General features: G+C 53.7%; 1 protein-coding gene across 4 annotated transcripts; it reads left to right on the top strand.

The window, feature by feature from the left end:
* Positions 1-170: 170 nt before the first annotated feature.
* Rhof (ras homolog family member F, filopodia associated) lies at positions 171-22,040 on the top strand. 4 transcript variants are annotated; one of them, XM_058579849.1, is made up of 8 exons: positions 171-1,164; positions 1,980-2,085; positions 3,929-4,036; positions 7,813-10,152; positions 10,421-10,508; positions 19,130-19,239; positions 19,325-19,459; positions 20,526-22,040. In XM_058579849.1, the coding sequence occupies exons 4-8, from the start codon at positions 10,021-10,023 to the stop codon at positions 20,688-20,690; spliced, it is 630 nt and encodes a 209-aa protein (XP_058435832.1). In that variant the 5' UTR covers positions 171-1,164; positions 1,980-2,085; positions 3,929-4,036; positions 7,813-10,020; the 3' UTR covers positions 20,691-22,040. The 4 variants fall into 4 exon arrangements, with proteins under 4 accessions (XP_058435832.1, XP_058435833.1, XP_058435831.1 ...); XM_058579850.1 differs by having other exon boundaries at positions 171-914; positions 1,012-1,164; positions 3,929-10,152; XM_058579848.1 differs by having other exon boundaries at positions 3,929-10,152.
* The last annotated feature ends 643 nt before the right edge of the window (positions 22,041-22,683 follow it).

Genomic DNA, 22,683 nt, shown 5'->3' on the forward strand with positions numbered 1-22,683 from the left:
TGGGGGGCTTGGCTGGCGGGGGAGGGGGGTCTCCCTTGGCTCTACCTCCCGCGGCTGGGGCTACTCTCCGAGCCGCGGCTGCCACGGCGTGCGCCTCGGGCCTCCCAAACTGTTTCTAAACTGCCAAGACTGGAGGTGGGCGCGTGGGGACTCGGGGAGAAAAGATGAGTTTTGGGGGAGGCGATTGTGTGTTTAGACGCTGGGAGCCGTGGGGGGAGGCAGACGTCGACCTAAGACGAGTTGCAATCGAGGTATCTCCGCTCCGGCTTCCTCTTCTGCCCGGCGACCCCCTCCCCCCGGAGCTGAGCTGGGGAAGGGAAACCAGGATTTTAACCACATTAGCATTCACATTCCTGGGAGGATGCAGCCCTCGTCTGGACCTGAGTGATAGAAGCTATTTTCTCTGTTTTTATTTTTGGAGGGGAGCGCCCTGTAATTGTCCTGAACACATGCTTCTCGCCCCACACCCCCGGCTCCAGCCACCAACGAAAGAGAGTCCCCCTTTTTTGCATTTATCTTTTCCTTCCCCTTTCTTTATTAAAGGTCCGGGAGTGGTGGTGACCAATCAGAGCGCGGCTTCCATTTTGTGAGTTCAACTCGGAGGCTCCAGGGCTTCGCGAGGACGCGTTTGCAGCCCCCTCTGCCTCTCCTCTCGGGCGGCTCAGGCGAACGAACCGTCTCGTTGGGGCTTCGTGGTCGTGTATTTCATATTGGGGCTCTTTTCGGGGTTTGTAATTTGGCCGTGGGTAGGTAATTGGCTGGAGCAGGGCGGCAGGGCGCGGCAGCCAATCAGCGCGTGGCTTCTATAGGGCTTGAGTTATTAGACGCTGATCTCAAAACATCCTTCATCAGACACCAAGGAGAGGCCAACAGATGAGGGGAGCCATTTTTCTGCAATGGAATTAAATGGCCAAGTGTGTTTTTCCTTTGTTGCAAGTGGGGAATGTTTTTCCTTTGACTCCACCATCCAGTTCAGGACGCCTGAATGTGTTGTTTAACATTTGTCAACAGGCTAAAGGACTCACTATTGGAAGAATGAAGAAGACCTTTTAAAAAGATCTGGATTTTTCCTTATGACTTGGAATCCATCTTTGTCTTGTATAACTAGGTCATAGCACACCATTAATGTCAGCAGTTAACAGTTTTGAATTCCAAAAAACCTAAGTAAATTACATATTTAATTTTTTTCCTCTTTTTTCTTGGGTGGGTGGGGGGAGCTTGGAGCTGTCTTAATCTGTATTCTCTTTAAACAATAAATTTTTAAATATAGTTTCCTCTATTAAACACTTATACCTGGCCATCTTATTAACTCCTTCTCTCTTTTTAACAAGGTAATGTTTTAAATGTATAGTTTTAGGACTAGCGAAATGGCAGCAACAACAACAAAAAATTGTGAGCAGTTGTTACTCTTTTAAGTTTTTAAAAACCTTTTACATTGTAAGTACCCAATCCATTCTGTCCTTACGCAGTGCAGTTTTCATGTAAATGTTGGCTGAGATGTCCTTTAATTTTGCGAACCTTCATCTGCATGTATGTCTTTGTCTCTCTTGTCTAATATAAGCCAGTTAAAATGCTTTTAGACGATTTTGCTTTTATAAAGCTAAGGTTTTTAGCTTCAAGCTTTTGAAAATGTTTACAGCAATAAATGCTAGTCAGCTTTCTTCCCAGTAACGTGTACACTTTCTTTGAAAATCGATATATTTGAAGAAAAACAGCTCTTGTTTTTTCTTTTCTTGGTGGGGTGGGGGGGGGTAGGGAGAGAAAGGAAGACCTTCTCTTTGTGTAGAAAGACTAAAGCGGTCACAGGAAACTAGATTAAAACTGGAAAACAAGTCCTAGCTGGTTCGAGCCAAACACCAACGTTAACTCGGTGGTATTTTCTATGGTGGTTGGGATGGCTGTTGCGCTTTTGCCTTTTGTTTGACTGTGTGTTTTCGCCTTTTGTCTCTTAATGACGATCACACCATTGCTATATCCAGAGCAGTAAACAGTCCTCTGCGAAGCCGACTTTTTGCCAACCCAACACTGGAAAATGCAGACGTGGAAGGAAGCAGAAAATGCCATGAGAGTATAACTTACAAAAAGGTAACAGCAAAAAAGACAATACCATAAACCCAAATTTTCCCAACTAATCAATCAAAAAAAGTGTTTTTTATAATAATGTCTCCAAAACAACCGCCCAGCTTCTTCTTCTAGACTCCATGGCATCTGGCTGAGCGGGTAAGTAAAAAAAAAAAAAAAAAAAAAAAAAAAGTGCCTTTTGCCCCTTCGAGGAAATCCTTTATTGAGCAGGCCAAGGGCTGCAAGTGTTTGGGAGCTGAGGGGAGAAGGAGGTTTCTGGAGCTTTGTGTTTGGCAGCCAGAGCGGAGTGCGGGGACGAAGGGGGTTCTTAAGACCCCTTTGCCTCTCCGGCCCCAGAGGCCAGAAGAGGGTCTCCCCAGCGACGCTCGGGCATCCGTGGAGCCGCCTGCGCTCGTCCCCCGGGCTCTCCCAGGGTCGAGCCTTGGTGGGGAGAAGACATCGAAGTGCTTTGGAGACAGGGTCTCAAAAAACGAGGAAACCTCCCCACCCGGTCGAGGGGCTCTTTCCCTCTTGATTGTGGGGGTTTTGCACCCCGAAGCCGGCTTTCCGGGGCGCGCCTGTGCTTCCCAGGCGAGCAAGGACAAAAGGCCGGCGTCCATGTTGGCACCATGACGCAGCATCTCTCCCGCCTGCAGCCCGGCGCTGCCTGTCCTCCCGGCCGCGCTCGCTCCTCCCTCCCAAACACGAGTTTTATTTTCAGGTTTCGAGCAGCAGAGCCGCGGGCTGGGCCGGGCTGCGGCTGCGGCTGCGGGCGGGCGGGCCCGGGCGGGCAGGGTTGCGCTGGCTAATGGCGGCCGCTCTTCTCTTCCTTCCTCCCCCTGCTTCCTAGCTCGTTGGGCACCTGGAGCGGGTGGCGGGCCCGAGGCCCGCTCGGACCCGAGATCCCGCAGGGCATGGCGCCGGGGACGCGGGCCCGGCACGTGGGGCCCGTTTCGGGGGACGCGGGCCTCGGGGGCGTCGCGCGCGTCGGCTCCCGCGCTCGCCTCCTCAGGGCGCGGCGGCCAGGCGGGCGCCATTTCGTGCGCCGCCTGAGGCTCGGGCGGTGGCGGCCTCCGAGCGCCAGGCTGGAGGAGGGGAGGGAAGGTCTGGCGAGCCGCCGCCCGCGTTCCAGGCCGCCGGGGGCGGAGACCCGGCTCTCCGCAGCGGCCCGGGACTTGGAGGCCCACGCGGGCACGAGGCGGCCTAGCTACCTGGCCGGCTGCCGCGGCCCTTCCTCCCTCGCGCGCGGGAGCCAGTAGCAAAGGGCCACGGAGCCGGCGCGGAGGCCTCCCCGTGGCCCAGCCCTGACCCCTGGCCACCTCCCGCCGCCCACCCGGGCCTTGGCGTCGGGGCCCTGCCTCGCAGTCGCCCTTTGATAGCCGAACCAGAGGGGCGGGTCTCCCCCTTTTGTCCCCACAAGGGACATCAAGGCCTTCGCAGTGGCCGCGGACTCCCCATTTGGCCGCCCTGGGCACACCCCTCCGACCCAGCTCTCTTGCCAGGAGGTGGGGGTTGGGGCCTGGGAAAGCCGAGTGGGCCTCCCCGGGTTCCCCCCAGCGCCTGGGCCCTGGGGTAAAGCCTCAGATCTTGGCCTTCCTGGGGGAGGGGATGCCGACTGGGCGGGCCTTTGGAAATGCAGATGAGTTGCCTCCCGCTGCTCGGCGCCGGGGCTGAACCTAGGTGACTCAGCCACCCCCACCCCCCATCTATTCCAGGGTGAGGGCCGCCTTGGCAGCTGGGAAGCGGGGGTAGCATTTGTGAGGTTCCCTTTCCGGCTTGAAGACCCTGTAGGTTTGCATTTGGCCAGTTAATTCTCTGGCACGCGTTGGGGATTGCCGTAACAGGCCCTCGAAATTCTTCCCCCCAGGTTCTTGACCGGAGAAGGGGCCATGTCTTGGTACCCCAGCAGAGTGGACAATCCTTTCTTCTGGACAGCAGGAGCAGGCCTAGTGTGACTGACAGTCCTCCCACTGAGGTAGGTGAGAACCCTTTCCCAGGCTGTGAGGGCGATTTGGGGGCTTTGGCCTGACGCCCGGGGAGGGCGGGTTGGGATCCCCAAACCCGCTGGGCTGGTTCTGCGGCCCCTCCCCCACACAGATGCGGCGACTGTGTGTGAAATGGGCGGCCTGCTGGGTCTATCCAGCCCCTCCTGTTAGCTTCTGTTGTCAGGCATTTGGGGCGTGCAACTCTGCTGAATTTAGCAGCTAACTAGAGGCTGCACTTGCAAGTATTCCCCAGTTGTGTGTTTGTGGTGGGGGGAGGGCCTTGGATGCCTCTTGCTTCTGAGATGTCCTGGCCGCAGCCCCCTCTTCCTGCCTTCAATATGAGCCACCTCTGATGTCTGGTTGCTAGTGAGATGAAGAAGAAACAGGCATGAGATCTGGGCCAGCCTTCCCGGAGGTTTCCGTGACTCTTCCTGCCCTTTCCAGGGTATCCTCCTTGCTCCCCAATGGGCAGGCATGTGTAACCTGATTTCTAGTGTGAAACCTCTATGGCTATTTACCAGCTGTTACCTTGCATGAGTTACAGGGTCTCTGAGTCCCATTTTCTCCTCCACAAAAGTGGGGCTAGATCACGGCTTCTCAAACTTTCCGAAGGTGCCAGAATCCCGCAGGAGATTCATTAAAACCAACTGTCCCCGGTCTTTGGATTTCTGGTTCAGGTGGAGTGTGAGAACTTGCACTTCCAACAAGTTCTCAGCCAACATGTTTTGAGACCCTCTGTGCTAGGCAGCACCTGGGGTGTTGAGGTGCCTGGCAGGTAGCAGTTGTTCAGTGGGTGCAGCTGTATTCTAATACCAGCTGACCTTGGTTGTCAGCCCTCCTAACCGTCCTGGAAGCTCCACGGCTGGAGATGGTGTGCTCCTGATCTCTGACCCCTGCTTTAGTCTGTGATGACCCAACCGATTGGGTCCAGGTGCCTCTGCTCTTGGCCCCTGGCTTCCAAATTGAAGCAGCCCTGCCCTTCCCCCACCCCTGTGTGCCGGCTAAACTGACTTGGGGAATCCTATGAACTTAGTTGTAGGCATTTTGGTACTTAATCAGGGGAGGCTCTAAGACAGCCGTAGGTTGGAATCTGGATGGTGCGGGTGACCTTGAGCAAGCATCTCCCCTGTGAAATGATAGTAATGATGCATGCTGGAAAGGCCAGTCAGTGGGAGGAAAGGGGGCCGTCCTCCCCAGCCAGCTTCACAATATTCAGCCTCCATTGTGATCTGGGTTGTTGCTGGGAGTGGCTGCCTCGTGGGGGTTGGGCTGCCTCCAGAGCTCCTCCCCTGCCAGCCCACCTTTTAAAGCACGTGGGGACTCCTCCAGGCAGAGTGAAAAATGTTTTCCTTAGGAAGGCTGCCTGCTAGTCTCTGGTAGAGCCGGGCTGCTGGTAGAAACCTCTGATAGGATCATGATTTGGAGTCACCCACCAATGGCCCAGAGAAAAGTGACTTACTTGCCTAGGGTCAGGAGGCCACTACTGGCTCAGCCAGGATGGGGTTCCAGGTGTCTTGACTCTCAGCCCAGTGCTTGGGCCCATGGCACCCTGTCGCCCCAGCTGTCTGGGTTATTTTGGGCTCCCTCTGGTGCCAGCTGTCTGGCATCACTGCCCAAGAGCTGTCTGGTTGGAAGTAGCCAGCACAGTGCTGTTGGCTTCTCCTGGTGAGGGTCGGGTGGGTCTCCAGTCCCAGATGAGCTGCCCTTGATCCCTCTCCTTTGCTGGGAGTGGGGCTGTATCCCACTGGTCCCATTCTAATTCTAAATTTTTGTTAAAGAGACCAGTGCAAGGACCAGGCTGTGCCCCACTGGTCCTACCCCCCAGCCCTAGTGAAGGAAGAGACTAAAAGTGCTTTGACGAATTTGCTGTAGTTCCCATTGATGCCCATACCATAGTCACTTAAATGATAACCTCACTGAATTCCCTTGACTCACTGGGGTCTTTACTTCCCCCTGATTCAGATGCCTAAATGATTGATTTATGTCTTCCCCTTCCAGCTGGCCTAACAGCCAGTCCTTCCACTCCTACCCTTGGACCCTCACAAAGCAAGAAGGTGCTAAACTATAGTCTGGATGTGATTCTTGGAAGGTAGAGATGGCTCAGAGCAACGTGGAAGGATTGTGCCTCTCTCTGCTTCTGACTTTCCAGTACCTCCCTCTTCTTTCTTTGTCCCCACCTCCCTTCCCCTGGGACATGGAGGGGCGGGGCAGCCTGTCCTCCTATCATTCTCCTGGCTCTAAGAGAGGTGCTCCACCCACAGTCACCCAATGAGCTAGGGGCGGGCCTGCTCCAAGCAAGCCGGAGAGAAAGCCACGCCAGCGCCAGCGGAAGGGTTTCCGGGGCTGGGAGGAGGCTGGACTAACCTTACTACTGAGAGGATAGTGTCCCACCTCTTCCGGTCCCTGCACCAGGAGCCCTAGTGCTGAATATGACCTTTTAGACCCTCACCTTAGAGACCGATGACATGTAGCTGCCTGGACTGGGGAGAATGACATCCCACCATATAGGATCTCTTGACCCCAATGCTTTCTCCAGCCAACTTGTGACTACCTTTCACTTCCTGCCTATGTGAACTGGAAGGAGGAAGTTAGAAGGTAACCTGAGTTCTTTCTAAATTTTTGTTAAAGAGAGGGAATCTCACTTCATTGCCCAGGCTGGCCTCAAACTCCTGGGCTTAAGTGAGCCTCTGCCTCAGCCTCCCAAGTAGCTGGGACCATAGGCACATGCCACCTTGGCTTATGAGGGGAGCATTTTGTACTCCAGAGGTGACCTACCCATCCTCCACCTGCCCTCTAATGCTTATAGGCTGCTGAGGCCTAGAGGGAGTCCTTTAGCCAGGTGGATAGACAGCCTGCTTCTCCCAGGTATCCTGGCTTGGCCACCTGGATTCTCTGGGCCCTCCGGAAGTAGCTTAAAGCTCCTGTCTTTGGGCTGGGGGTGCTGGGATCTTTATCTTCCATTGTTATTTAATCATTGGGTGGTTAAACAATTTATGGTGCCTCAACACCCAGGGAAGTGGGTGCCCCATCCTAACTTGGACTGGCTGGACTTTGCCCTGAAAGATCAAAGTGGATCAGCAACCTCCACAACCCTACAGAGGCCTCCTTGTGGCTACAAAGGCCACCTGGTATCTCCTTGGGGCTTCTGTGTCCCCCAGCTCTTGCAGCAAGAATCAGCCTAAAGATTTTTTTCTTTCCCTCCTAAAACTCTCCAGGAATTCTTGGTGAGCGGGAGATTGACTTGGGTCTGGGTCCTCAGAACATCTTGCAGGTGAAGGAGCAGGCCTCTTGGGTGGGTGTGCCCAGCTCTGCAGCTGGCTTAGCCTGGCAGGCCTCCTCTTAGGAAGTTCTGAGCAGCTGGCTAGGCTCCTGGGTATTTTTAGCTACATATCCAGCCCCACCATTACCATGAGTCCTGGGTCCAAATCAAACACGCTCCAGGCTGGATGGGGCTGGGGCTCTGCCAGCCTTCTGACCAGGCAGGGGTGGGTGGGTAGGCAGGCAGTCTCAGGCCAGTGGCAGCTGTTCTCCCTGGGCCCAGGCAGGAGAATGCTGGTATTTGCTCCTTTCCTCCCTTGCATTTTGTGCAGGCTTGCTCTGTTGCAGAGATCATAGCCACATTTCTAGGACAAAGAGTGGATGAAGGATGAAGATACTGAGGTCTGAGGATGTTGAGAAATGTCAGCAGCCCTCCATGGTGTGTATTGTTAACCAGGTGTTATGAGCCTAAGTGAGTTCTCTCTTCCTGTCCCTATCTTTCCCTGAGCTTCAGGGTGCTGGGTGCAGCTGGAGGGGAGAAGCCTGGGGCCCCTGCAAAGGTAAGTGGTTCTCACCTCACCCCCTACTCCCCAAACTCACTGTTCATGGCACAGTTACTCCATCCTTGGTTGGCCCCCTCTTCCCCTGACAACCTTAGGGTGCCACTGAGAGACTGGCACCAGATCCAGCCCTGCGTTGCCAGCAAGCTGGCTCCTTCCTGGTCACCCTGGGATAACTCAGGCCTAGTTGTGGTTGGACTCCTCCCTTGTGCAGGAGCCTCCTTCCAACATCCCCCTTGAGCCTGGCAGTCAGGCCCTGCAGCATTGAACCCCTGTTACTTGTCCATGTGGTTTGGGTACTAACCCTTGAAAATGGTTCACCTGTGGCCCACTCCAAAGCCTCACCTGGTTGTCTCACTCCCCGGCCACTGCAGAACCTGAGGCTTTCCTAGTTACAGTGCATTTGCCCAGGCAGAGTATCTAGCCTACCATCCAGCACTGCCCAGCTTAGTTCAAATGCCAACCACCTCAGCTTTCCCTGGGACCTTGACTGTGCTCTCTAAATTGCTCACATCTCCCAAACCCCATCAGACTGCTTCCCCAAGACTGAGCTCTTATGAGGCAGGAACCCAATTGCCTCTCAATAAACATGTTGCAAAAAAAAGGAACGGATGAGTCTCTGTAAATTTGTCTTGTGGGTCCTTGACACAGAAGATGCTCCTCTGCCCGGTGACTGGCCAGAGGTCTTCCACCTAACACCCTGGGTGGATGCTGGCGCCGGCACCGCCCTCCCTGGCTCTGGCTGTTGTCTTGGTTTCCACCAGTAGTTGCTGCTGCTCCCTGGTGGCCAGAACTTGCCTAGCACCTACTGGAACTGAGCTAGCACTTAGGAGCTACTAGGTTGGCAATTTACCATTTACCTCCACAAAGTGAAATTTACTTGACCTTCCCTGAGAACTTGAATATTAGGAGTCTTGGAGACATGGTCAAGGGCAAAAACAACCTGATTTCTGCCAGCTCCTCCTTGAAGAAACCATGTAATTTGCCATACACATCCCCCATGATGATACCAGTTCTCTTAGACACCAGCTTTACCTACCCCAGCAGGGAGGACCACATCATTCGACCATGCTTTGTTACTACTGAGGATAGCCATCTCCCTCCAGTCCTTGCTTGAGTAGGGGACAGTCGGCCCACAGTAACACAGGGAAGGGATGGCCACGAGTGGTCTCAGCCAGCTAGCCTGATAGTACCTGCAGGGAAGTAAGCTCTCAAACCAACAGTGGTTTTGGGCAGGGGATAGGAGGAGTCCTGGGGTGATGGATGTAAGGCTACTGGGCAGAACACTTAATGACATTTCTTGGTGAGACATATTCATCCAAGTAGGTCTCCCTTGGCTTGCCCCTTCCCCCACGATGTCTGGCTGGTTTCACGCCTCTGGCCCCTGCAGGAAGGAAGCTATTGGCCACGTGTTTGGGTACTAACCCTCGAAAGCCTTTCACCTGCGGCCCACTCCAAAGCCTGGTCCCGACAGAGGGCGCCACGCTTCCTCCCTGCAGACCTAGGGAAGTGGAGGGACGTAGGTAACTGCCATTCCACACCGCTAGCCAGCAAGCGCACCAAGGTCCCCTGAGGGTCAGGGCCAGCCTAGGTGAGCAGACACGATTCCTGTGCCATAGCCTCCCGGCACCACTACATCTTATAGGGAAATAGGCCAGGGGCTGATTTAAGCCATGCTACATAGCCAGAGATGGGGGCTTTCCCCAGAGCTTGAAACTCGGGCTCCTAGAACCCGGCTGCTAGGGGTACAATTCTCCAATCAATAAGTTCCTGTCCGAGGGGGACGGCCGAGATGGCCAATCAGAGGGTCCTGGTCAGAAAGGCGGAGCCTGCCAATCAAGGGTGCGGGTAGTGGAGTGGCGGAAACGATCCAGCCTTGCCCGCTGGGGGCGCGCCTTGACGCGCCGGGATGGGAGTGGGAACTGCGCTTACGAGCCAGCACCCCGTTTCTCAGCTGCCTCAGTTTCCCTGGGAATTGGAAGTGACCCAGGGCCGGGACCCTGATAGAAAGGAAACCAGCCGGAGGTGGGCTCGGGAGGCTGCCTGGTGGAGGTGGTGCTGGCTTGGGGGCGGGGCCTCCTTAGCCCCGCCCCCGCAGCGACTGCTTAGCCTGGCTTTGCCGGGCGCGCAGCCTCCAGTGCAGCTGGCTCCGGGCTATGGACACCCCCGGGGCCCCGACCGCGGCTCCGCGCCCGGGCAAGAAGGAGCTGAAGATCGTAATCGTGGGTGACGGCGGCTGCGGTAAGACGTCGCTGCTCATGGTGTACAGCCAGGGCTCCTTTCCCGAGGTGAGGCCCGCTGGTGGGTGGGAGGGGCTTGGGACCACTGGGGGTGAGGGACATCCTCAGACCGCGCCTAAGCCTCGACTCGAAGGTCCCGAGGTCCTGAGCCTTTAGAGGCGGCTGCCACTCCGGGGCATCCCATGGGAATTCCAGAGCCCAGGGGGCTGCGGAGCACTGAGCTGGATGGGGTGAAATTGGTAGGCAGTGGGGGTTCAGCCGGACCCTGGGCCCCCGCCGCACCCCTTAAAGACCACCCCTGCTCTTCCTCCTACAGCAGTACGCCCCGTCAGTGTTTGAGAAGTACACGGCCAGCGTGACAGTGGGCAACAAGGAGGTGACCCTGAACCTCTACGACACGGCCGGTAAGTGCCCCAATGGGCACAGTTTGCTCTCCAGGGGTTTCCCCGCTGGGGCATCCCGGTCTGGCAGCCTTGCTGCTCCATCAGACCAGGAGGCAGCACAGGTCTGCTAGCTCCGAAACCACCAACCGAACCGTCCCATCTGTAAATGGAGGAGATAGGATAAGGTGAACTCCTGGGCCACCCTCCCATGTCTGTGCTGAGAGCCCCCCTCCCCCCTGCCTGGCTTGTTTCTCTCCTGTGGTTCTAGAAAACGTGGGCAGCGCTTCTGCCTTCCGTGGTTCCAGGATTTCATGCGTTACTTGCTGTGGTCTCTGAAGATTCTGTGGGCTGCGGATTTGAGCCCCCGGGGAGTCTCTGAGCTGCCTTTCTGAATCCTGTGATTCTAGGATACTCAGCTCCCCATCCAAGCTGGGTACTGGCATGCTGTGGCTGGCAGTTCTGTGTCTGTGTCCCTTGCTCCTGGGATTCCATGGACTGCAGTCCCTGGTTCTGGAAATCTGTAGCTACAGTTGACTTTGTGCTTTCCTGGTTTGTTTGGAGGAAAAACCAGACAGCTTAAGAAAATGAACTGAGGAAGAAAGAGGAGACCTCTAGGAAACATAGGCCCCAAATAAGGCTCTAACACCTGCAGCTCCTCACAGGGGGTTTTATGGTTTTCTGGCCAAAGGCATGAGAATTAAATTGGGGGGATGGGAGAAACACAGTGGGAAGACCCTGCTCGCTTCTGGGTGACCTCAACGTTGGAGAGCAAAGGTTGGGATTCCCAGGTGGAACCTCACCCAGTTCTGTGACTCAGTCATCATTGACTTGGGTGGAACTGTGTCACCAAGTGTCCCTTCCCCTGCCTACCAAGCTTTGTGCGTGTGAGGTGAAGTCTCTGACCCTCCTAGATGAAGCCTTAATCTAGATATTCCCCTTGGACAAGGGCTGTCCCTGGCCCAGACCTCTCCTCTATTCCTGCCATGAGCAGGCTTTGCTTGTAGGAGTGACCCACCCTTACAGTAGCCTCTGAAGATCCCTGCTTTTGGATGAGGGCCCTGCAGGGCTGCCTGCAGAGAAGAGCCGTGCCTCCAGGCCTAGGTGAGCTGGGAAAGTCAAAGGAACTCCCAAGGCAGGGTCCAGAGGGCAGTACAAATATGTCTGGGACACTTTTATTTTCACATTTCTTGTTCAGGAGCCAGGGATGGGCAGGGCTTTATGAGTGGAGTGCTGGGGGGAGGGGGAGAGAGCTTGCTTTCAACTTGAGGCTCTGGGAGAGGAGAGGGGAGTTTGCTCTCTCCTCCTCCCTCTGCCAGGCCTCTCCTGTTAGATACCAGAATTTTCTGTTCAGGGCAACCTCCCCCATCAGACCAGAAACAGAGATCACTTCTGGTTTCTGGCTTCACCCAGAGAAAGATGCTCAAAGAACACCTCGGAGTAGATTGTCATGTGAAGGTTCCAGAAAGTTGCTACTTGGTGGAAGAGTTTGTAATAAGAGGCCCTTCCAGAGGGATGGAGGGAGTGTCTGTTAACTGTCATTAGAAGCTTGTGAGTGCTGTGCAGTGATGGTCCTGGCCACAGCTCCCTGCCACCTGTTTTGGAGTTAAACCAGGCTCTACTGGCTGGGTATCATTGGGAACATCAAGTTTTCTCATCTGCCATCAGGGCTAAAATGGTTATGAGAATTAAATCAGAATAATATGATGTGTGGCACTTCACACAGCAGCTGGCTCTGAGGAAGGTACATGTTGTCACTGGGATTTAATTAAATCCTCCTGCCATTCAAGGCCCAGGACCCAGCCCAAGCCTGTGCTTTAGGATCCAGGGCCCAAGAGCTCTATGCTGGCCCCCAGGCCTGGCTGTACGGGAGACAGCCATCTTCCTGGCAAGACTCTTCCAAGCTGCAGAAAAGCAGTGCTGGGGTTTGTGCCCTCCATGAATATGTGTGTGTGTGTGTGTGTGTGTATGTTTTGAGGGGGTGGGGTATCAGGGAGGTGTCCTCATAGTCAGCACAGTAGATCAAGGAGGAATTCTCAGTGGGGAAGGAATCTAGCTGCTCCCTCAAGAGTAGCCACTGTGACCGGGGAAGCCCTGCTGGTGGGAGGAAACTCCCTGGTTGGTAAGCAGTGCGGGGATGAGCCCGGGTCATTCCTCCTATGTATCAAGTGCTTGTCGTAGAGGCAACTCAGGAAATGACCGTGGAATGAATGAATAATACATCTGAATGTTGGCGGCCATTCAGCTCTACTGTGGGGAGGGAGGATGGATACTGGGAGAACTGGGCAGAAAAGGCTGGCCAGGTGATCATCGAGAGGAAGGAGGAGGCTAAGGAGGGGAGGGGAATGGATGAAGTAGAGATGAGTCTAGTAAATGTTGTAGAAAGTTTCAGAATGATGGGTTAGCCCTGGTGAGGGAGAGGGGCATCTTCCCCATCAGTGGTGACCAGAGCTATGGGAATTGAGTGGCCCCAGGGTGGCTGAATTTCTCAACACACCCGACCAAGTGACAGCTGTGGGCGGTGCCGGGACCTTGCCCACAGTGCCCGCGTGCAAGGCCAGTCTGGCTGCCTGTCTCCATCCTGCGGAAGCAGTTACAGACACCCAGCGGTCTGACAGAGCACCCTCTGCTCAGAGGTGGAGAGAGGGTGGGGCCCAGAGCACCCATTGCTCTAGTAGCTTGGCCCCACCCTGACATCCTCAGAGGCAGGAAGCTGTGGTGAGGCCTGAAGGTTCCTGGGCAGGATGGCAAGGCGAGGAGGGGGCTGTGGCACCAACTAGAGACTGCACTCTTAGGCCTGGGGATGGGATCCAGGGTGAAAGGGGCACAGAGTGGGTGGGGAGCCTGAGATGGGAACAGTAGGAAAAGAGGGGGGCAAAAGAGCTGCTAAGACAAGGAATCAGAGGCGAGAGTGCTGTGGAGCCCTGGAGCCAGCCAAAGCTGAGGACCAGTCAGAACATGGTTCTGGCTGAGGATCCGGGCTGCCCCAGCTACTCCTCTCCCTAGGGAGGAAATGCAGGTGGGAGGGCCCCAGCACAGCTAGTAGGAGTGGGTTCCTCCTCTTGCAGCTTCCCCTTCTCAGGCCGCCTACACCCCTCCCCTGTCCAACGCCCTGGACAGAGCTGGGAACCACCTGCTCTGTGCATGTCCTCCAGCAGAATTGGGGACAACCACTGTAGCACAGTGACACTCTTTCTCTCCTCAACCCAGCTTTGGGCATTAGGGACTCCTGCCCCAGAAAGAGGGTTGCAGAGGCAGAGCTCCATCCCATGCAGGAAATACCCCCAGGTTGGGTGAAAACCTCACTTCCGCCCTGCCCCACACTGACTGTAGGAAGAATGGGAGGCTTCAAGGGAGCTTGGGCCCAGAGACCTTTCCTCATGAGAAAGAAATACATCCTTTTGCACAGGACACTGGGATGTTTTTAACCTCCAAGCCCATCATGGAGGCTAGGTGGCAGCTCTACATGGTTGGGCAAGTGACTTGGCCCCTGTAAGCCTTGGCATCATTGTGGGCAAAATGGGGAAGGGCAGTGGTATCACCTCATGTCTGGGAAGTCCCCTAATGCTATGGGTCTAAAGATTCCTGGGCTGGAACTCCACCCAGGCTCGTAACTTCCCTTGGAAGTTTCTGTTTCCGTAGGAACCATCACAGCAGTCCCTCACCTCTGCCTGGCCTTGCATGGCCTGCAGGCCTTTTACTTCCCAACTCAGGGCAGTATCACCCCCTTTCTCAGATAAAGAAATGAGGCCCAGGAAAGGAGGGTGCCGAAGTCCTGGAATGTGCATTTCAGTGCAGCCTGGACATACAGTCCACCCCTCCCAGGGAAGCAGGGGTCAGCAGCACACAGAAGTGCCTCGTCTACAGCCCTAGGCCTTCTGAGGGGCTCAGAGCAAATCCTAGGGAGAGCTAAACTGGTGAATTTAGGCCAGGAAGACACTCTGGAGGAGGTGCTAGGGTCTGGGCTGGCTGCTTGTCTCCTCCCAGAGTCCCTCTTTCTTGAGGTGACTGTGTCTGCAGCCACGTTTCCTCACCTGGTCAGGGCTGGAGTGTGTGGGTTGACACATGTTCCGTACCTTCTGGGGTGGGTTGAGAGAAAGGCACCTGTATAGTCCTCTGTCATTTATAAAACTTCCCATTAGCTGGGTGACTTTGGCAAGTCACTTCACTCTTTGTGCTTCAGTTTCTCTATTTGTAAAATGGGACAACGGTAGTGTCTACCTTGTAGGGTTGTGAGAAAGGCTGAGTTCATTCAGGGAAAGGGCTTTGGATGGGGTAAGTGTTCATGATGACTACTGTAGTTATTAACCACCCTTACGATTGCTGTCATTGAAGCATATCTGCTTTTCACATGGTCATTTTGCAGATGAGGAAACTGAGGGCCAGGAGTTAATTCCTAGGGGGGAAGGTTGCCAGGGAGAGCTAGTGCTCTGAGTGGCCTGCAGGCAGCTGACCTGGGCCCTGGGGACTGAGCTGGTCCTCCAGTTCACAGGATGTCTGCCTCTGACCCTGACAGAGGCCGCCTCAGCCTTAACAGGAAGAGCTTTCCGTGCCTGGCTTACCCCCTGGGCCGCTGCTGGAATTAGCACAGGCCAGGAAGCCAGATGCCCTTGTGAGCAGGCGCTGGAGGGCGTGTGGGGGCACAGCTCCCCCTTGGTTCCTGAAGTCACCAAACATTTATTGAGCTTACCTGTGTTCCAGGGAATGCCACAGTGAACAATGCAGAGACAGCCCCCGTGCTTAGGAACAGACAAACAGAAAAGAGAAAAGTACTGGCACATTAGGTAGCCATTTGTGCTGTGAAGCAAAATAAAGCTTCTGTCACAGGCCAGACTGCCAAGGAGGCTGCTGTTTCAGGGCAGTCAGCAAAGGTCTCCTGGAGGAGCCAGGAAAGAAAGGGGGAAGCAAGCCAGGCTGCTACCTGTTGGAAGAGCCTTCTGGAAGAGGGGCCAGCCAGAGCAGCACCTGTGTAGGGGGCAGGCTGGGTGCAATTGTTCTCAGCCCTCGTGGTGAGACTTCCTCCTTCAGTCCTCTGCAGTCTGGCTGCTGCCCTCAACATCTCCACTGAGACCACTCCTTCTGTCACCGCAGCCTGTAATTGCTAAACACAGTGGGCACATCTCAGCCCTCATCTCTGTTGCCTTTGCCAAGAGCTGAACAACTTAAACACGGTAGTTAGCCAGTATTTCCTCGATGCCTCTAGGTGCCAGGAATTATTTTTAAAGACAGACATGGTCCCTGCCCTCGTGTACACACAGTCTACAGGGAGACAGTAAACAAGTCAGTTTCTAAGGACGGAGGTGGGGGTGTGCCCACAGAAGCCATCAGGAGCCTGGTAAGAGACAACCTTGAAAAGCAGGCTGAAGGAAGTCCAGTCAGAGCAGGTGGTGTTCAAGCCCAGGGTGAGTCTGCCCTGGAGAAAAGGGGAGGAGAGAATGGAGGGGAGATGGCCAGAGTGTCCTGGGCCCCATATTATAATGGCTGGTTCCCTGATGCAGAATTTCTGGAACCCACTGTTAACATCCTAGAAGCCCAGAATGTTTTTGTTTTGTACTGGGGATTAGACCCAGAAGGGCTCTACCATTGAGCTACACCCCCAACCCTTTTTAATTTTTATTTTGAGGTAAGGTCTCGCTAAATTTTCTAGGCTGGCCTGGAACCTGCATTCCTCCTGCCTTAGCCTCCATAGTTAAATGGCATGCACCACCATACCCAGCTCCAGAGCCTGATTTTGCATAATACAAAACCAGAAAGCATTCATTTGTATCAGCAGAAAGAATATTCCACTTGGAATTTCACAAACTAGGATTGACTCCTGGCTCAGTCACAGATTCAGGGAGTTTGGGCACAACCCTTCTGTATCTTCTAAGAAATGGGAAGATAGTCCTCCTTCTGGATCTGTGACCACCCACAGATTCCTAAATTCACTGATGCTCAAGTCTCTGGTATAAAACAGGGAAGTATTTGCATATAACCTATGGCCAACCCCCATGACTTTAAATCATCTCTAAATTACTTATAATACTTCATACAATGTCAGTGCCTTGTAAATAGCTGTTATTGTTTAGGGAATAATGACAAGAAAAAAATCTGTACACATTCAATACAGATGCAATTTTTTTTTTTCCTAGTTTCTAACTGAGGTTGTTTCTGTGGATACGGGACCTGACATTGTGGAGGGCTGACTGTATTCATCGTTTTCCTAACATATGAAGTTGTAGTGTAAGGATTTCTTTATTACTTATAGACAGAAGCACTCTAGAAGCTAGGGGACATATAAGGTATTTTATGAAAGTAGAAGTAGAAAGTAGGCAGGAAACCTAAAAAAGGAAATAATATAGTCTGAATGTGTGCCAAAAACATGCAATGAAGAAAAGCGGGGGGGGGGGGGTTAAGCAATAAGGAAAGAACATTCCAGGCATTGGGGACAGTGAGCACAAAGGCTCTGAGGCACAAGGGCTTGGTGGGCTTGAGAAATGGAGCTGGTAGCCTGGAGTGAACTGCAGTGGGCAAGCAGGTGTAGAGGGAGACCAAGTCGGTGGACCATTGGGAGATGTTTAGATTTTGTACAAAGGACAGTAGGGAGCCATTGGAGGTGTTTCTGCTGTGGAGAGGTGAGTAGGATCTAATTGGTGCTTCAAGATCACTCCAACAGTGAGTTGGAGAATGGATTCATCAAGGGCTACAGGAGACCAGGGAAGAGATGGTGGTGGGGAGAAGCGGGGCAGGGCGGGGTGGGTCTCAGAACCAGCTGTCCAAAGGACTTTATACAGTGGTAGGGGTGCTCTATACCTGTGCTACCCATTGCTGTAGCCACTGTCCCCATGTGGCAGTCAGTTACTTGGAATGTAGCTAGTGCAACTGAGGAACTGAATTCTTAAATGCTAATTTGAATCTAAATAGTCAGATGGAGCAGGCCACTGACTGCCCTACAGGACAGCACAGGCCCAGAAAGACATGGACAGAGGTTAAGAGAGGGAACAGTTTGGGGACACATGTGGAGCAGCATGCTGGAGGTATGTCTCACAGGTAATCTCCAGCCTCCAGGTGGGGAGGGGTGATGGGTCTGAGTCTTCACCCCTTTCCCAGGGTTAGGGGAACTTTGGTTGAAGGACCCCGGGGACAATCCTGGCCTAATCATTGTCATAGCTGTGGCTTTTTGTCCATACTCTCATGACCCCCATGCACTGGGTGCGTTGGCTGGGGTCAGTCCCATGAAACAGGTTTTATTAAGACATCTCTTCCAGGTGGGGAAACAGGCTCCCATGGGTGTCCAAAGTCAAGGTCACATAGAAAGTGAGAGGCAACTGGGATTTGAACTCCTGTCTGGTCTGTCTCTAGTGCCCGTGAACTTCAGCACTGTGGTGCAGTGGAGCTGGCTGAGGGCCTTCAGGGTCCATGGATGGAGGGGGAGCCAGGAGAGAGTAACTGTGGAGACATGGCCTGGCTGTGCTCCACGCAGAGGCCACTTGTCCTGAGAGGAATTCGGCAGGAAGGAGCGGAGGGCAGACTAGTGTCATTAGGGCACTCCTACCTGCAGGGTGGGGTGATTCCTGGGCCTCCATGTCCTTGTTCAGTGGAAGGACATCACAGAGCCTTTCTGCAGAGGTAGCTGTGGGGGTTGCTTATGAGGCTTAAACTTCTCACAGTGGAAGTTTTAGAAGAATACCAAGGCATTGGGACTAAGGAAGATGTCCAATCCTGGCTAGATCCTGGACTAGGAAAAAAATAAAGGACATTATTGGTAAATGGGCAAACTCTAACATGGCCTGGGGATTGGATCAGAGTCCAGGGTCTGCGTGGCTTCCTGGGTTTGACATTGCAGTGTGGCAGGTAAGAGAAGCCCCTGTTCTTAGGAAATCATTTCTCAGCTGTAAAGACTAGAATATCTGCAATTAGCTCTCACTGGTTCTGAGACAAAAGGTGTTTATATATATAAAAAGCAAGTGGGGTAAAACATAAACACTGTGAATCTGAGTAGGGAGTGCTTTACACTCTTTGTTGCGATTTTTCTGTAAGTTGAAACTGTCAACATAAAAAGTTACCCCCCAAACTTTTAAATAAAAGCCTAAGAATCCAGCCACGTGGAAGCCCAGCTTCTGGGTTCTGATCCCACTATGGTCAGGGAGTGTGGGCTCCAGGATTGTTCCCTGTTCCCAGGTGGGCCTGATGTACAGCTGAGATGATGGAGGCTGCAGGGCCAAGAAGGGCTGCTTGCTGCTTTTTCCAGCAATCCCCCACCTCCTGGCATCTGTGAGCATGGGCAGGAGGAATCCAGCCAATCATGGCAGAACCAAGGAGACTAGAGGCTGAAGCCCACACAGGCTCTGGGCCTTGAGGACCCTCCTGGGCCCCCATGGGTCTGAATCTCAGGGGTGGGGGCCCCAGAGTTCGAGCTTTTACCCCGAGCATCAGGCGGGGGAAGTGCACTCAAGGTCTGCAGAGTTACTAGCAATTTTTCCAACACTTAACCTGCCATCACTTGACTCTGAGCAGTGCATGGGCTTGTTTTCATGTAATCTACTGCCCCATTCTATAGAAAACTGAGGCCCAGAGGGCACCCCCACTCCACTCATGGAAGCCTAGACAAGGGGGCTCCAGCAGACAGAGATATGTGCCTATCTGATGCCACCCTCTGGTTTCAGGGCAGGAAGACTACGACCGGCTGCGGCCCCTCTCCTACCAGAACACCCACCTTGTGCTCATCTGCTATGATGTCATGAACCCCACCAGCTATGACAATGTCCTCATCAAGGTGAGGCCCCCAGCCTGCCTTTGAGGGTAGGGGCCATGGAATCAGGACAGCCCCAGTCCTGATACTCTGCCTCCTCCTTCCACAGTGGTTCCCTGAGGTCACACATTTCTGCCGAGGGACCCCCATGGTGCTCATCGGCTGCAAGACAGACCTGAGAAAAGATAAGGAGCAGCTGCGGAAGCTCCGGGCGGCCCAGCTGGAGCCCATCACCTACACACAGGTGGGCCAGGACCTCAACCCCACCCACAACCATAGGCCAAGGTCTCTCCAGTGCTGCCTGCCTCAGCCCTTTCCAAGGAGGTCAGGGTGCCAGCAAAAGAGACTTCTGAAAACACCCCCACCATGGCACATAACCATGGCAGAAAGACCTCCAGACTTTTGAGCTCTGTAACTGGGGTGCCTCAGTGGCCTTTCTGGGAGCTGAAGCAAGCAGGATTCTAAGAATAATTTTAAAGCTGATAGCTTATGGATCTGAGCACTTGACATTACTTCCCTCATTTGATTCTTACGTTTCTAAGACGGGTCCTAATAACCTCCCTCAGTTCACAGGGGAGAAACTGAGACCCAGGGAGGTTCAACAACTTGCCCATGGTTTCAGGTTCAGCAACCTGAAAGTGGAGTCAAAATCCAGCCCCAGTCACTGAGGACCAAGAGTCTGCTCTATCAACTCCATCCTGCCCTGTACCCAGGGCGTCCAGGAGTGCAGTCCTCATTTGAAATTGGGTGTCCTCTGGAGCCTCTGAGAGTCACAGCAAACCCAAGCCTTGCAGTTTTAGGGATGAGGCATGTGAAAATAGTTAGAATAAAAGGAACACAAAAATAATTTAATAAAGAAACTTTAATAAAAGGAATAAGCTTAATAATGACTATTTTTAAAATAATGTTTGTTTGTTTTTAACTCAAAAAACTCAGTGGCTTAAATTGTGCTGTCAGAGAAGAGAAGGGAGACAGGTGTCTAGGAGGAGGTAGTCTCTGTCTTGGAGCCACCCACCTTTCCTCACGGGCTGGGAAACACCGCCCCAGCCCCAGTTCTTAGCGTTCAGCCCGCTCTCCCTGGAGCTGGAGAGAGGCTGGGGTGGAGGCTAACACAGGGCTTCTACCAGGGGTGGTAGTCAGTGTGGGGATACCAGAGAGCCCTAAAGTCCATCCACACACACTGGTGAGGACTGGTCCTAGGATGGAGAAGGGACAGGAGTCCCCAGAGCCAGCCTCCAGCCTGTGAATCTCTAACAAGGTATCAGGAGGCCCCAGGCTCCTCATCTAATAATGCCTCCTCCCCCACTCAGGGCCTGAGTGCTTGCGAGCAGATCCGAGCTGCGCGCTACCTGGAGTGTTCTGCCAAGTTCCAGGAGAACGTGGAAGACGTCTTTCGAGAAGCCGCCAAGGTGGCCCTCAGTGCTCTGAAGAAAGCACAGCGGCGGAAACAACGCCGGGTATGCCTGCTGCTGTGACACAGGCACAGGCCTCAAGACAGGACTAATAGGGTCAGGGACCCAGGCCTAGACCACTCCTAGGATTCTGCCCCGTCCCTATCCCTGTGGCACCTGGGACCTCAGGCTGCACTCTTAGAACATTCTGGAACTCTCTCCTTTCTGTGAACTTACCTTCGGGTTCACAAAGAGTGTAGCAGTGATTGAGGGAGCCGGATACATGTCCCTCTACCCTGGAACCAGCTTTTGTTCCCAAGACTCAGGAGGGCCCTATCATGGTCTCCCCCTTGTTTGTCCCCCTTTGCACACCTAATTCATGCTTAAAACGTAGGACTTCATGTGAGTATGTGGGGATTTGGCACCCTCCACACGGTGCCCCTCAAACTTGCTGCTTCCATGTCACCCTCCTCCCTGGCCTCCCAAGATAGGTATGGCTGCATCCTCCAGCCTCTTCCTTCTTTCCCCCAGACCTCCAGGGCCACCACAGGGCCAGGGCCTATCAGGAGAACACAGGCAACAGCCCTGGAAGTGAGGCTGGCACTAGACCCTCCCTCTTCCTCTTCCTCCTCTGTCCCACACAGCGGAACTCGGCTTTTAGATTGGGCACCATCATGTATGCCCAGGGGAGAAAAAAGTGATCTCTCAAAAGGTCAGATGCCCTGGGTCACCCCCTGACCCCTATTCCAGGTCTTACCTCTGGACCCTACTCACACCCCACCAGGGACTCGGGGTGAAAAGTGCCTGGGGAGACCTCTGTTCTCTCCTGGGATTGTCTCCCATCTTCAAGGGCCCAGGAGGGGGCCATTTAAATAGGCTTTCCACATGCCCCTCACAGCCTGCTTGTATCAGGATGTGGAGCTCAGAACTGCTCATCCTGGTCTCCTTCGAGTACTGACATCAAAACCCCTGTCCACGCAGGCCCATAGCCTGCCTGTGTCCCTGCCAGCCAGCTGCCTACACCCTGAACCTTTCAGAAGGTCTGGGATTGGGCATCCAGGACTTTTTAAACAAGTGCCCAGTGGCTCTAATGCCTGAGACAGCTGTGTGGTTGTGAGTGAACCTAAGAGTCAGTGTTGCCTGAAATGGTACCATGATCTTGGCCGGCATCTGTTCTCCCTAGTGCTGCCTGCCTCAGTCCCTTCCAGGGAAGTCAGGGTGCCAGTGAAAGAGACTTCTGAAAACCACCCCACCAGGTTCCCCAAGGCCCTGCTGTCCCCTGGGGAGTCATCCACGGACCTCTCGTTCTCACAGAATGCAAGGCCTTATGGACAAATGATGGTTTAGGGTGGAGGTCGGCAAACTATGGCTGCAGGCTACATCTGGCTACCATCTATTTTTGTAAATAAAGTTTTATTGGCATCGCCAAACCCACTTTTGTATGCACTGGCTCCTTTTACTCTACAACTTCAGACTAGTCGCCAGAGAGGCCACGTAAAACATTTTTTGTCTGGCCTTTGATAAGAGTTTTCTAACTCCCAGCTGGGCAAACTTGGGTGCCTACAAAGGGCTGAACAGAGATCCAAACAAGGGGAGTAGGGCAGGGGTAAAGGGAACGGCGGGACTGCCAAACCAGAGAGCAGGTGCCTGATCTCACCTTGTGGGAATGCTGTTGGATCTTTTCTTTTGTTTGTGTGTCGGGGGTGGGTACTGGGGATTGATCTCAGGGGCTTTCTACCACTGAGCTACATCCCCAGCCCTTTTCTTTTTTCCCTTGGTACCAGGGATTGAACTCAGGGGCACTCAACCACTGAGCCACATCTACAGCACTTTTTTGTATTTTATTTAGAGACAGGGTTCAACTGAGCTGCTTAGCACCTCACTGTTGCCCGGCTGCCAACCTTTTTTTTCAAGACACTTTCTTGCTATAGTTACCCAGGCTGGTTTTGAACTTGTGATCTTCCTGTCTCAACCTCCTGAGTGCCTGGGATTACAGGTGTGCACCACAGAGTCCAGCTCTTTCCATTTTTCTAGAGGAAGTAGAAATCTGGATTTTAATATGAAATCTCACTGTGGG

The sequence above is a fragment of the Marmota monax genome, unplaced genomic scaffold (genome assembly GCF_021218885.2).
Source record: "Marmota monax isolate L192 unplaced genomic scaffold, Marmota_monax_Labrador192_F-V1.1 WCK01_AAM20220418_F8-fsc00092, whole genome shotgun sequence".
NCBI lineage: Eukaryota > Metazoa > Chordata > Mammalia > Rodentia > Sciuridae > Marmota > Marmota monax.

Bases quoted from the DNA above. Each gene is read 5' to 3' on its own strand.
- Rhof (XM_058579848.1), top strand. From the start codon at position 10,021: ATGGACACCCCCGGGGCCCCGACCGCGGCTCCGCGCCCGGGCAAGAAG. The intron at 10,509-19,129 runs GTAAGTGCCCCA...CTCTGGTTTCAG, and splicing joins GAACCTCTACGACACGGCCG to GGCAGGAAGACTACGACCGG. The intron at 19,460-20,525 runs GTGGGCCAGGAC...TCCCCCACTCAG, and splicing joins AGCCCATCACCTACACACAG to GGCCTGAGTGCTTGCGAGCA.